Source organism: Silene latifolia, chromosome X (genome assembly GCF_048544455.1).
Source record: "Silene latifolia isolate original U9 population chromosome X, ASM4854445v1, whole genome shotgun sequence".
Taxonomy (NCBI): domain Eukaryota; kingdom Viridiplantae; phylum Streptophyta; class Magnoliopsida; order Caryophyllales; family Caryophyllaceae; genus Silene; species Silene latifolia.
The window spans coordinates 62,308,094-62,321,881 of NC_133537.1; the positions used below are offsets into that span (position 1 = coordinate 62,308,094).

The following is a 13,788-nucleotide window of genomic DNA, read 5'->3' on the forward strand; positions in this document are numbered from 1 at the left end:
GGCATTGGTTAACCCAAAGGGCATCACAGTAAACTCATAGTGCCCATATCTAGTGGAAAACGCAGTCTTAGGGACATCTTCAGGCGCTATCTTCAATTGATGGTATCCAGATCGCAGGTCTATTTTAGAGAAAACAGAGGCGCCTTTCAATTGATCAAATAAATCATCGATCCTAGGTAAGGGATACCTATTCTTAATGGTAACTTGATTCAATTCCCGATAGTCAATGCATAACCTTAAGGTTCCATCCTTCTTTTTCACAAATAACACAGGAGCACCCCAAGGCGAAACACTAGGCCTAATATACCCTTTTTGCATCAGCTCATCTAATTTCTTCTTAAGTTCTTTCATTTCCAAAGGCGCCATTCTATATGGTGATTTAGCAATTGGACCCATTCCTGGCATCAAATCTATCTTAAATTCAACTTCCCTATCCGGGGGCATTCCGGGTATGTCCTCGGGAAAAACATCAACAAACTCACTCACCACATGTACATCACTTAAGTCAGGGTATTCGACCCTCAGATCTCTTATATGACACAAAATCAGCTCAGCTCCCCTAGATATATGTTTCTTCAATTTCATAATAGAAATAAGCTTCACTTTAGGACCCCTAACACGACCCTTATATGATACTCTCACATTTTTAGGCCCTCTTAAAGTAACTTTGCTCTGCCAACAATCAATACTAGCCCTATGAACTCCCAACCAGTCCATCCCCAATATGACATCGAAATAGGGTAATGGAAATTCTATTAGGTCTGCCTTAAAATCATGACTACCAATGACTACTGATAGACCCTGATACACCTTTTTACAATTTACTAAGTCTCCGGATGGCATAACAAAATCATAATTTACAATTTCATTAGGCTCTAGGTTAAGTTTCTCCACAAACTTAGATGAAATAAAAGAATGAGATGCACCACAATCAAATAGGACATGAGCTAAAACAGAGTTCACTGAAAAGTTACCCGAAACAATGTCTGCGTTTTCCGCTTCCTCTCCATTCATGACATAGAGCTTTCCAGTGAGTTTCTTTTTGCCTTGTGCTACATTTACCTGCCCCGCAGGTTTGCTAGCTGAAGTAGTATTAGTTTTAGTCGGGGTCGGGTTCTTACAATTATTAACTGACGCAGAACCAGTATAGTTGTTATAGTTGTTGCTTTTTGCTTGACCCTGAAACCGATTACCCTGAGCGACACTCGCACTAGCAGATGATACAATACTCGGCTTACCAGCTTCCTTGCCTCTGCATTCAAACTCACGATGTCCCAAAAATCCACACCAGTTGCATGTCACCTTTTTCCCATCACAATCAACACCAGGATGATCGCCATTGCACCGCTTGCAGTGGTAATGACGCTTAGACTCTTGACTAGCTACCTGACTCCTATTTCGCCAATTGTTCCCTCCTTCTTTATTTCCAACACCTCCAAAAGATCGCGATTTACTACGGAAATTACTATTATTATTGTGACTAAAGTTACCCCTCTTAGCTGGGGTGTCAGATTGACTCCCCTGAAACTCCTTCCTCTTATTACTTACCGCTACACTTCCCATTTCGGCTTCCATTTTCTGATTGCTTCTCTCAATATTAACAGCCCTTGCATAAATTTCTTTCAAAGTAGTAAAAGTTTCACCAGCAAACCTACCCTTAATCTTCCAACTCAGCTTATCCTCAAATCTGGCTGCTTTAGTACGCTCCGTAGGCACCAATTCCTTAGCAAAACGACTAAGTTCCACAAATTTAGTATAAAATTCCTTCACAGACATATCATCAGTTTGCTTTAAATCCCCAAAATCGGCAAGTTTTTGACTTTTTACGTGATCGGGAAAGTACTCATACTCAAGCATCTCCTTAAGGTCATCTCAATCCTTTTCATAAAGTATGGACACTCCCTCAGCATTTCTCCTTCTAACGGGTTTCATAAAGTCCTCTTTAATTGTTTCCCACCAAACATCAGCCTCTTCCTTAAGGTAATATACGGCTATTCTAGCCTGAAATTCCACGGGACACCCTATAGCCATGAAAATTTTCTCCATCTCTCTAACCCAATTATCTAGCTCATTTGGGTCCCCCTTTCCAGTAAAAGACGGTGGTCTTTTCTTTTGCACCGCTTCAGACATAGCGGTAATAGTAGGTGCAGCATCCTGTTCATTCTCAGTTCTTTCATTCATACTTTCTACCCTTTCACTTATACTCCTACTAACTGCTGTCATTTGTTGCACAGCTTGGAGAATAGCACCATTCTGGGCAACCATTTGTGCCATTAAAGCAGCCATATCAACATTGTTCTCAGGTTCTCTTCGAGGAGGCATTGTCAACTATATGAATAAACATTATATCTGTAAGCTCTAAGTATGCAAATCTCATAATGAACAGTAACCAAAACCATATTAAAGTAAACCCATCTCCTCTAAATTTTTTTTGTCAAGTATGATAAACTCCTTGGTTATCCGAGAGGCTCAAACTAAATTAGCAATGACTACTAAGATGGCTCTTAGGCAAATTCTAAATGTAACAAATAAAATATTAATATGCAATGCACCCATCCTACCCCCTCACTCAATTTTTTTTTTTTAAATATGAAAAGTATTTTTTTTTTTCAATTGTTTTAAATCCTGTAAAACTTATTTTCTTTTCGGAAAACCATAGCTCTGATACCAACTATAACAGCCCTAAATTTTCACGACCAAAACGGTAAAGAAGATATGGAAAATTCACGGCTGTCACTCCACACTTAGCTAAAAATGCCAAGTGCAAGGTAAATACAGAGTAACCTTTAAATCAAAGTACGTGTCTCAAAATTTTATCAAAACAATTAAACGTTGCAGCGGAAGACTTAAGTCTTACAAAATCTAAAACAATAAATAAAATTCAAATCCAATGATAATATAAAATTATAAATAGTGTAAGACGGATTCTTTATTCAAAATCCTTCCACGCTCGTACTAATCCCCGGATCCAGTATGCACCCATACAGCATCTCAATTGTACCTATCAACTGTACCCAAAACATAAATAGGTACAGGTTCCAGTGGGGGAACGACCCAAAACATAAGGACGTCAGCACAAAGCTGAGTTTACGAAAATAAGAAATATTGACAAATTCAAAAACAGTATTATAAATTAACAAAGCTTTGAAACCAAAGTAAAAACAAGAATTACATTTCAAAACCAAGTGCTGTAAATCCAATAATATTAACCAAACAATGCAAAACCAAAACTTTTACCACCTGTGTGCCAAGGTCCTACCCTTGACACGGTCTAGAGGCACCACATGTGCTTTGTTAGACTCATAAAAGTGCGCACCTCTCACATTTGGGCAGTCAGTAGGATGGAACCACCAAAGGAGAAAGTCTAACTACCTAGCGAGTGGGGGCCGGACAATCCCCACCCAAATGAACTCGGGCCAAGAGTTTAGTTTCGGGACGTAATCCCAGGAGCGTCAGAGACGACCTTAAACCATCTAGACCAGAAGAAACCAAATTTTCCAAAGCGGCCTGAGCCGAAACCATTCCAATGTGTAATATTCAAAATTTAGAAATACGAGTGAAAATTATTCGGTGCCACAATATTATAAAAACAGTTTAATGATTAATCCGAACATGCTCTTTACTTAAATTTAAAAAGGGTAAAAGTCCTTACCTCTCGAGACAGTCAATCCAAGCTAAAGCTTAATATAAAAATTCTTTCACTTCAAATCCGCAAGCTACAAGTAATACAAGTTACCCAATTACTACGCTGCTTAGTATAAAAGTAACTCCAACTTATCATACGAGTTGCTATTACATCAAAACGCTCAACTATTGACCCGAGACTAACAGCTAAAAACACGAAAATATACCACAAGTGTCTCACTATACACACTGACAAAACTAGTTTATTATGCTCTCAAGATCAGTGGTCCTAACCAACCGTATCAACCTTCCTCTTTGTCTCAATACACCTGATCCAACTAAGGCTTAAAGGCAAACAAAATCACTTATTAGCTTGTCCACCTCATTCCATTCTTTAAAATTAAGTGACCAATTTTCTTCTCTACGTCCTCCGGGTAACAACTCCAAATTGACCCAAAGTAGCTACTCAAGGTAATAAGTAAATTAATTATAACTCAGTCAATCCAATTCCCAGCCTAAATCTGCAAACTCAACTACACTTACAACTTATGTCACGAGCTCGCAATCCACGTAACTAAGAAATTAGTATACTGCACAACCGAACAATCGAATTAATATTGTCATACCAAGTAGGCTAAAACTAGCAGCACCAACACACTCCCCAACAAATTTCTGACCCAACTCTTAACATTCTGTAGCATAACCCAAGCGTCAAAAACTCGGTTAATAAACTGAAATCAATAAGCTGAAACTGAACTTAAGATCGATCACATTCATAACTCAAACAAAATTATCACTCAATACTCCACTAACCTCATATTAACACTTGGTCCTTTATTGCATTGAACCCAGTTGCACTTGTCTCATACCCTATGTAGCTATTGAACCACAATCAATTCATACCAACAATCTCCATAACATATGTATTCCTCCGTAATAGACAAATCGAATAAAGACTTACAATTTGTTTCATCCATATGCAAACAACACTCACTCGAACCTAATTTACTCAACTAATCCACCAATCCATACTCATACAGTAATTTAAAGACCATAATTAAAATCTCAAATAAAACATGTTCAAACTTTATTGTATGAGTTATTTAAATAATTAAATCTATAGACAAAGACACTTACAAAAGATTTATCCAGTGCGAAAAAGAGGGAAACAATTAAAATCTGGTTAGAGTTCGGCAATTGCTCGGAAGGTGACGACGTGCTGCCAAGAACAGAATAAGAATGGTGTAGAAGCAGGAGATCAGAAAAGTGATTTGGGGTGAATGTGAATTAGGGAAATAAGAGGGTAAAGTGATAGCAGGAGACGGGTTATAGGGTTTTGACAATTTGTTTTTTTTTTTCTTTTAAGACGAGTCAAAGTCCAATGCAAAAATTCGGGCTTTATACAAAATATTTTTCCTCAAATACTTAAAAACGATGTATAAATAAAATAAATGTCAAAGCGATACTTAAATTTTAACAACTTTAATTAAAAAAAAATCATTATTAATAAAATAAATGAGGGAGTAACCCGAAAATATAACTTGGAAATAATGGGGTGTTACACTAATCTCTTATTTATACTAAAGTTAATACGAAATTAAACCTAAAGTGTCACGGGATCAAGTCCCATAAGAGAATCCACTTGATCGAGTGATTTAAAACCACTCGATCGAGTAAACTAAAGCTTAAACCACTCGATCGAGTAGAAAATCTACTCGATCGAGTAAATCCTAAAATGCAACTACTCGATCGAGTAGAAAAAGGACTCGATCGAGCATAATTGTACTCGATCGAGTACTTTCCAGCAACAATTTCCTACTTTGCGCACTGAACTTCAAACGGCTGCCATTTCTTCGTTACTTGGGCAAACAGGGCGATTCTGGTGGCGTTGGAAAGCTAAGAGGACAATATTTCATCTCCAATTAAAGCCACCTGAAAATCAGTTGTAGAACTCGAGATATGGCTCTTCAAAGTAGGCAATAGTAATTTGAAGTTCTTCCTTTGCTCGCCTAGCTATCTTTCTTCTTTGCGCATCTCAAAATAGCTACATTCCCGCTCCAAATTCACTCTTCCTCCAAATGCATGCTAAACGGACGGTAAAACGCTTGATTTCACTACTTTCTGGTTCATTCCTGCAAATAAGACAAAACGAACCAAAGTAGCATATTCGGGGCATTTCGTAGCATAAACTACGATAAAAGCATGGAAATACGTGCATGAAAAGGCCTAAAAAGACTATATAAAATGCACGTATCAAATCTCCCCAAACCAAACCTTTACTCGTCCTCGAGTAAACTAAATGCAAACTAATGGAACGGAAAAGATAACTCAGAGCTAGCTATTACTTGTCTACTTAAACCAGTTTAATGCAAACTAAAATCAACGATTCTGACTACAATGGTCATTACGCAAACGAATTATAAGATGTCCATAAATAAAGCTGACCTATCGACCCTGCAAGACCAACAAAATCGGACTCTCACGTGGTCACTCTTCTCTCATGAAGCACAGGGTGAAAGTATATGTATAAGAGAGAAAGAGAAAACAGTCACTCACCTAGACTGCGACCTACATAACATGCATGCAACAAAAATGATAGACGATTCAAGTACTACGCATACATTCCAACCAACAATGTCCGTCACAGCTGAGGGCTTACAAATAATATGGGAAAGTGAGGTTCGGGTGAGAAAAGGCAAAACAAGTTATGGTAATGTGGAGGTAAAAGCGTCAAGCTAGTTCCTAACAGGACCATATAAAACCATCAGAATCTCAATTGACTGAAAAATAAAGTACAAGTGCCCTTCATTTGGCACACAACTCACTGTCCAAATACACTATGTCCTCAAATAGATATGAATAAAACGGAGGAGTAAGACCGTCACAAGATAGACATGAACGCAGACGGTCTCAAAATCAACTCAAATTTTTTTCTAACTTCTTTTTCTTTCTTCTGTACTCACGTGACTTTCAATTTTTTTTTTCACGTATCACTTCTTTTTTTGTTTCAATTTTTTTTTTCTTTTCATCCTTCCTTGCTTTATTTTCCACCAACTCCAACAATACACACGAGCCAAACTTGCAGACGGAATAAACATACCACAAAAGACATACTAAACTAGCTTGACTAAGCAGGCTTAATTTTGGATATAGCTAATGGGTCAAAAAGGCTATATTTGGCTAAAGTGGAGCTAAATGGGTGAACAATATAAGAAAAAGGAAATTTGCAAGCACCTCCCTGCATGTGACACCGACCACAAACCCGAATGTATGCAATTGACAAGAAATCGAATTTCATGAATGTGCAAAAGTAATAAACATGTTATGCAAGGAGTACTACTCTTAATTCCTATGTAAACCGGTCATTAATGTCACCAGTTATAAGGCTCTAAAACTCAGAATTTATGGAGTAGGTTGCCAATTTATCAAGTCAAGTCTAAACAGTCAGCTAAATTTGAACAAAAACTCGTAGATATGCGCAAGACTCAGCTAATAACTGTCAATAAAGTGCAAGGCTCAAGTAAAAAGACAAGTTAAAGTGCAATTTCATCACGGAAATCTACCGTTCCGACTCAACCTATATGCAAAAATAAACGTAATTATTTTTTGAAAATTGAAATTTTTCAATTTTTATGAGATTTTTTATTTTTATGAAAATAAACAACAATGCATACTGAAATTAAACGTGATAACAGAAATGTAATAAAAACAAGATGCAGACACAGATATGGATGTATAACCTCCCCAAACCAAACCGTACAATGCCCTAATTGTACCAAAACATGGAAAGGAAATGCAAACTAAAAGAGAAGGAGAGTAAATACGGAAAGCTCACAAGATTGCGCGAATAAGGGACCTCCCCAAACCAGCCAAAGAACGTGGGAGGTCACTAATAGCTCGAAACATCATCACAAGAAGCTAATCCAAGCAATGGGCGTCCAAAACGGCTCGATCGAGAGGAATAGTGGTCGATCGAGTACTTTTTTTTTTTTTTTTTTTTTGCAGGGTACTCGATCGAGTAGAAAAAGTACTCGATCGAGTGATTTCAGCAGCAAAAGCTCTCGATCGAGTACAAAAAGTACTCGATCGAGTGATCCTTAGTATATTCCTGGAAAAGACGCAATAAAAACAGCCCGTAAAACTAACAAAGCAAGCATACTGATATAGTCTATGGTACGAAGACCAATTATTACACACAACTGAAATAAAATGAAATGTTTGAAAAACAACTAAAAATAAATCTCCGGGTTGCCTCCCGGGTAGCTCTAGTTTCAGACAGGTCCCAGCTCGACCTTCTTTTTCAGCCAACTACTCTAACTGAACCCAATCAAAGCAGTTCAAAACTCGCAGCAACTTGTCAAATAGCTGCGCATGTGCTACACAAAACCGTAAGTAGCACCATAATATAGTAATAGCATAGGAAATTGAAATGCAAAATCGTTTAAGCCTAACGAATTTCCTATGACAGCTCCCAAAATCATTCACAAAATAATTCTGCCCTCCACCTAAGGGCGGAATATAAAAGCTCAAATTATCAGCAGGTGGAGAACAAGAGAGCTCAACAGCATTCAACCCAAAAACAATGCGAGTAGAATTTAAATGCTCAGACGGGTAAGAACTGTGAGGTGAAGGAATCTGGCCGGCTAAAGGTGAAGGTGGATAATCATCCCAGATGCAAGGGGATGTAAAGTCAATTGGGTCAATCGGGTCCTCTATAATAGGCTCATCTACATTGTCATAATTATCCCATATGACCTCAAGACTATCAAAATTTCCTCCTCACTCTCCTTATCGCTAGACTCGTCAATTTGGAGGTTCTGAAAGAGGTCCTCCCAATCGTCCTCACTATCAGTGCAAGAATCATAAAGGGGTTCTAAACTATCCTCATAAAAAGGATTGTCAACCACGCTAATGGTTTCCTCTATGTCTCCGTCAGCATTTCCTAGATTGGTTTCTAAGGTCTCACCCACCCCCTCATCTGAGTCAACATGAAGAGAAAAGTTGGGTTTAAGAGATTCAAAGAACAAACCCATCAAAGAATTCTAATACCTCATTTACGGGATTCCTTGAAATCCCACTTACCAATATATTCTAGGTATGCTCGCGTAGGGTCATTCATACCCCGGAAGACAGTCCAGCACAATTGGAGTTCAGAAAATGCATCTCGTCTGGGCTCGAGCCACTCCAAAAACCTGGCTAAATAAGTACCAAAAATTTCGTTCTTTTCCTGCGGAAAGAGAAGAACGAAAGACATAATAACGGTCTCAAGGAACCGAAGCTCCTTGAGACAAGAAATAAACTAAATAAAAACAAATAAAACTACGCTGCTCCCCGGCAACGGCGCCAAAATTTGATACCATCGTCAGGTACCAAAAAAAATACCTAAGTACAACTAACAGAAGCTAGCGGTAAGTAGGGTCGATCTCCACAGGGAGGCAAAATGAGATTTATCTGTCTAATTTTAGTCTATGAGTAACGGGGGTTGATTGATTGTAATTAATCTAAAACTAATCTAAAGCAAAGAGAGAAAGAGTACGACAAAATAAGAGCAAAGTAATAAGAGAGAAAGATACTAGGATTCCGGGTCACTACAGCTATGACGGTCTAGAATAGCTAAGGTCCTATCTGGGTACTCATAGAAGGGCAGTGAATATCTCCTTTCGGTCTCTATTCGCCCTAGGTTACTTCTAACTTAACTTTCGCCCTCATTAGAGTAATCTAATGCCTAAATAACTCTAGGTCCTTTCGGTCCACTAGGGTAGTGTATTGTTCATAATTAGGTCTATTCCCTTCCAATATTTTGATCTAGGTCAGAAATTCCCAAGTTATCTAGCTAGTCTCCGGCCGGTCGATTCGCTAGATGTAACAATTAAAACAACTATGAGGCAATTCTACTAATACCAATTCCAGATCTAAAACATATTAGTCCATCTATGCTATAGATTCCCTAATCCTAGCATGCAAATTAGCTATTCATGAAAAAGAATTAAAGGAAAAGAGATTTAAAGATGCAAGAAATAACATAAATTAAAAGAGAAGAAGAATGAGAAGTTACAGAGATTTAAGATCCAGAGAATAGAGGAAAGAAAGCCATAACGAATGTCGTAATATGTGAATGAATGAATAACAGTCCACTAATAATCGCCGGTCCCCTGATTAGCGAAGCTAATCTCTTATTTATACTAAAGCTAATACGAAATTAAACCTAAAGTGTCACGGGATCAAAGCCCATAAGAGAATCCACTCGATCGAGTGATTTAAAACCACTCGATCGAGTAAACTAAAGCTTAAACCACTCGATCGAGTAGAAAATATACTCGATCGAGTAAATCCTAAAATGCAACTACTCGATCGAGTAGAAAAAGGACTCGATCGAGCATAATTGTACTCGATCGAGTACTTTCGAGCAACAATTTCCTTTTTTGCGCACTGAACTTTAAACGGCTGCCATTTCTTCGTTACTTGGGCACAGGGCGAATCCGGTGGCGTTGGAAATCTAAGAGGACAAACTTTCATCTCCAATTGGAATCACTTGAAAATCAGTTGTAGAACTCGAGATATGGCTCTTCAAAGTAGGCACTAGTAATTTGAAGTTCTTCCTTTGCTCGTCTAGCTATCTTTCTTCTTTGCGCATCTCAAAATAGCTACATTCCCGCTCCAAATTCACTCTTCCTCCAAATGCATGCTAAACGCACGGTAAAACGCCTGATTTCACTACTTTCTGGTTCATTCCTGCAAATAAGACAAAACAAACCAAAGTAGCATATTTGGGGCATTTCGTAGCATAAACTACGATAAAAGCATGGAAATACGTGCATGAAAAGGTCTAAAAAGACTATTTAAAATGCACGTATCACACACCGTCCCGTGGATCGATCTCGACTTAACCACTTACTAGTTATTTGTTGAGAATATAAATGTATTTGATTGGGAGACACGGCGACACTCTCACCATCACATGGACAGTTCAGGTTCCATCCCCTCTGCAAAAGTTTGGGCCTAAATCATCTATGTTTTGCTGATGATCTAATTATGTTTTGCAAAGGGGACGGGAAGAGCATTGAATTGATGGTTAATGCTTTTGACTATTTCACTAAGGCTTCAGGTATGAAGATGAACAGGTCTAAGTCTAAGTTTTATTGCAATGGGTTGGCTGAGCATTTGATCAACGGTATTGAGGATGAGACTGGTATGCATAGAGGGACAGTCCCTTTCAAATATCTTGGTATCAATGTTTCTCCTAAGAGACTATCTGTGCTTTATTGTAATTGTTTGGTGGAAAACGTTGTTGACAGGATTAGAGGAATGGGTGCAAGGAAGCTATCCTATGCTGGGAGGGTGGTCTTGATACGTTCAGTCTTAAGCACTTTTCACTCATACTGGGCTAGGATATTTATTATTCCTAAGACTGTTATTAAGAGGATTGAGTCTATATGCAAGGGATTCCTGTGGCATGGTACTGAGCAGAAAGAAGGTCCAGCATTGGTGCCATGGGATTCAATCTGCCAACTAATAAAGCAAGGTGGATTGGGGATTACAAAGCTCCATGAATGGAATATAACACCTTTTGGAAAGTATGTTTGATGGATAGAGCAAAAAGCTGACCATTTATGGGTAAAGTGGGTCCATGCTGTGGACATTAAAGGAAAGGGATGGAAGGATTATGAACCAACTATCAACAGTAGCTGGGCTTGGCGGAAAATTTGTCAAGTCAGGACTGTTTTGAGGCAAGTCTTCTATCGGGGGCATGGACCAGGAGGGAGTTACTTTGCAAAACAGGGGTATAAGTATCTGGTCCTTGAAGGGGAGAAGGTCTCTTGGTATCATTGGATTAAAACAGGGTGGATAATTCCTCGTCACAGGTTCCTGATCTGGTTGGTAGCACAACAACGGCTATTGACTCAGGACAGATTGCAGAGGATGAACATTGTGCAGGCTAATGTGTGTTTTCGATGTGGAGTTGAGGAAGGAAACCATGAGCATCTGTTTTTCAAGTGTGCATACAGTGAGAGATGCAGGTCAATGGTGGCTAACTGGTGTCACATTGCTTTGCCAATAATGAAATGCGTAGAATTCTGGATCAAATGGCGAGTTCGTGATTTATGCAGGAAGAGAATTGTGGATATGATCATGGCGAGTTTGATGCAGCATATGTTGTGGAGTCGAAATATATGTCATGTGGAGCGGTATGTTCATAGTCCTGAGCTAGTGGCTAGGCTAGTTAGGCATGAAATTTGTATGCGTATTAGAAGTTGTAGAATAGTGAGTACCAAAAGTAGTGTTGAACATTGGATTGAAATGCTATGTAATGAGGTAGGATGAGCATGAAATGCCTCCTATATAAGTAGTGTAAGAGGCTTTAATTTTATTAATGAGAAGCTTACCATTCCCAATAAAAAAAAAAAAGAAAAAAGAAAAAAAATTGACGGAATATTCCATTCTTTTCATTGGAGTTAGAATAAGGGGACAAGATTTGATCAAAAGTGTTTTATAAGGGTGTAAAATATTAAAAAAAAAAATTATAAAGGTGTGAGTTTAGAAAAGTCGATTTTATAAGGATGTAAAAATTAATTTATCCTAATATAAATACATAAGAATTTAAGTGTTGTACAAGAAATATCAAAATTTACTTATTACTTCCTCTGTTCAACTCCACTCTACCACTTTTCATTTTCTACACTATTCACAAATGAACATTAAGTTTCGATTTTCTCTCAATACATAAGTGGAAATATATTCATGTGAGATCTTGTTTGATACGTCTTTACGAGTACATTAAAATATCTAACTTTTATAATTTTTGCAAATACGTAGCTAACGATATTTGCCGCGTAAAACACGCGTTGGCAAACGTGAAAAAGCAAAAGCTTCGAATGTGACTTCATATCCAAAACGCAAGAACGATCTGACTAGAAAGTCATTAAAAACTTGATTGAAGAACCAGCGTTTATTAAGAAGCTATAGAGTCGAGTACAAAAAGTACTAGTTTGAAAGGCTCGTTGGAATTGATCAGCTACGGGATTTACATTATAGGCAATAGAAGCACCTGAAGTACTAAACAGAATAAAGTGGTAGAGTGGAGTTGAATGGAGGAAGTATTTTACTCTACCTTCTCAACTCATAAAAATTTGTATTTTAATTTCTGTCGTATTTTTGAAAAATAAAAATGCTATTGAAAATGGAGAACTGTGTAGTTTTAAGTCAAGAAAATTATTACTCGTAGTTGACTTAACTTATGGAGAGTAGAGACCGATTGTGATGCAGCTTTGTAATAGATATATGTTGTGAAATAAAGATAAGAGATAATTATAGAGAGAAGGTAGAGAGAATATGTGAGAGACAAAACTGTATATTATTCCATTATGAGGGGGTATATATACACATACAATAAGGGTAGAGTTTCGATAAGATACACTCTAGAATATTCTAAGATATATGGACATCCATATAATATTATACTGTAATATTTCATAACACTCCCCATTGGATGTCTATCACTGAAGAAGATGTCTCGTTAAAAACCTTCCTAGAAAACCACATTGGAAAAACACTAGTGAAGGAAAAGAGTACACTAATCTTCAAACACGCATAACAAGCTGGCTCGTTAAAACCTTTCATGGAAAACCCAGTGTTACAAAACCATGGCTAAGGAAAAAGAGTACAGCGCGTGCTGCTCCCCCTGATGATCACATAACTTGATAAATCTTAAAATGATTCATGCTTTGGTATTACTTCTTGATGATCGTTGAAGTAGTACCCATTGTGGTTGATAAACTTGAATTTTCGGTCAATAGAAATCCATGACAACTTCGATATCATATTTCATTGAGAACTCATAATATGGATATACCCATTTCATAATAACTCTTGAATCTTCATTTCAAAATAATACTTCCGCAATAGTGATATAATCTCTCTTCAATCAATGACATAACATTATATGTCGAAAATAATTGTCATCTCAACAATATTGATGATCATGATTATAGCATAATAATACGCTTATACTGCTACCTCGTTTAAAACCTTGCTAGGAAAAACCCGTTGGGACAAAAAAAAAAAAAAAAAAAAAAAAACTAGTCGAAGGGAAAAAGAGTGTAGCCATCATTCTTTAATTCCTTGTATCAAGAAAAATCAATCCGATAATTATTGAATAAATCATCC

The 13,788-nt window shown here is 37.5% G+C and overlaps 1 protein-coding gene across 1 annotated transcript; it reads right to left on the bottom strand.

Moving 5' to 3' along the window:
- Positions 1–1,226: 1,226 nt before the first annotated feature.
- On the bottom strand, positions 1,227–2,337 carry LOC141621417 (uncharacterized). Its single transcript, XM_074437945.1, has one exon. It carries the CDS (start codon positions 2,320–2,322, stop codon positions 1,873–1,875), a length of 450 nt encoding a protein of 149 aa, XP_074294046.1. The 5' UTR covers positions 2,323–2,337; the 3' UTR covers positions 1,227–1,872.
- Between the last annotated feature and the right edge of the window lie 11,451 nt (positions 2,338–13,788).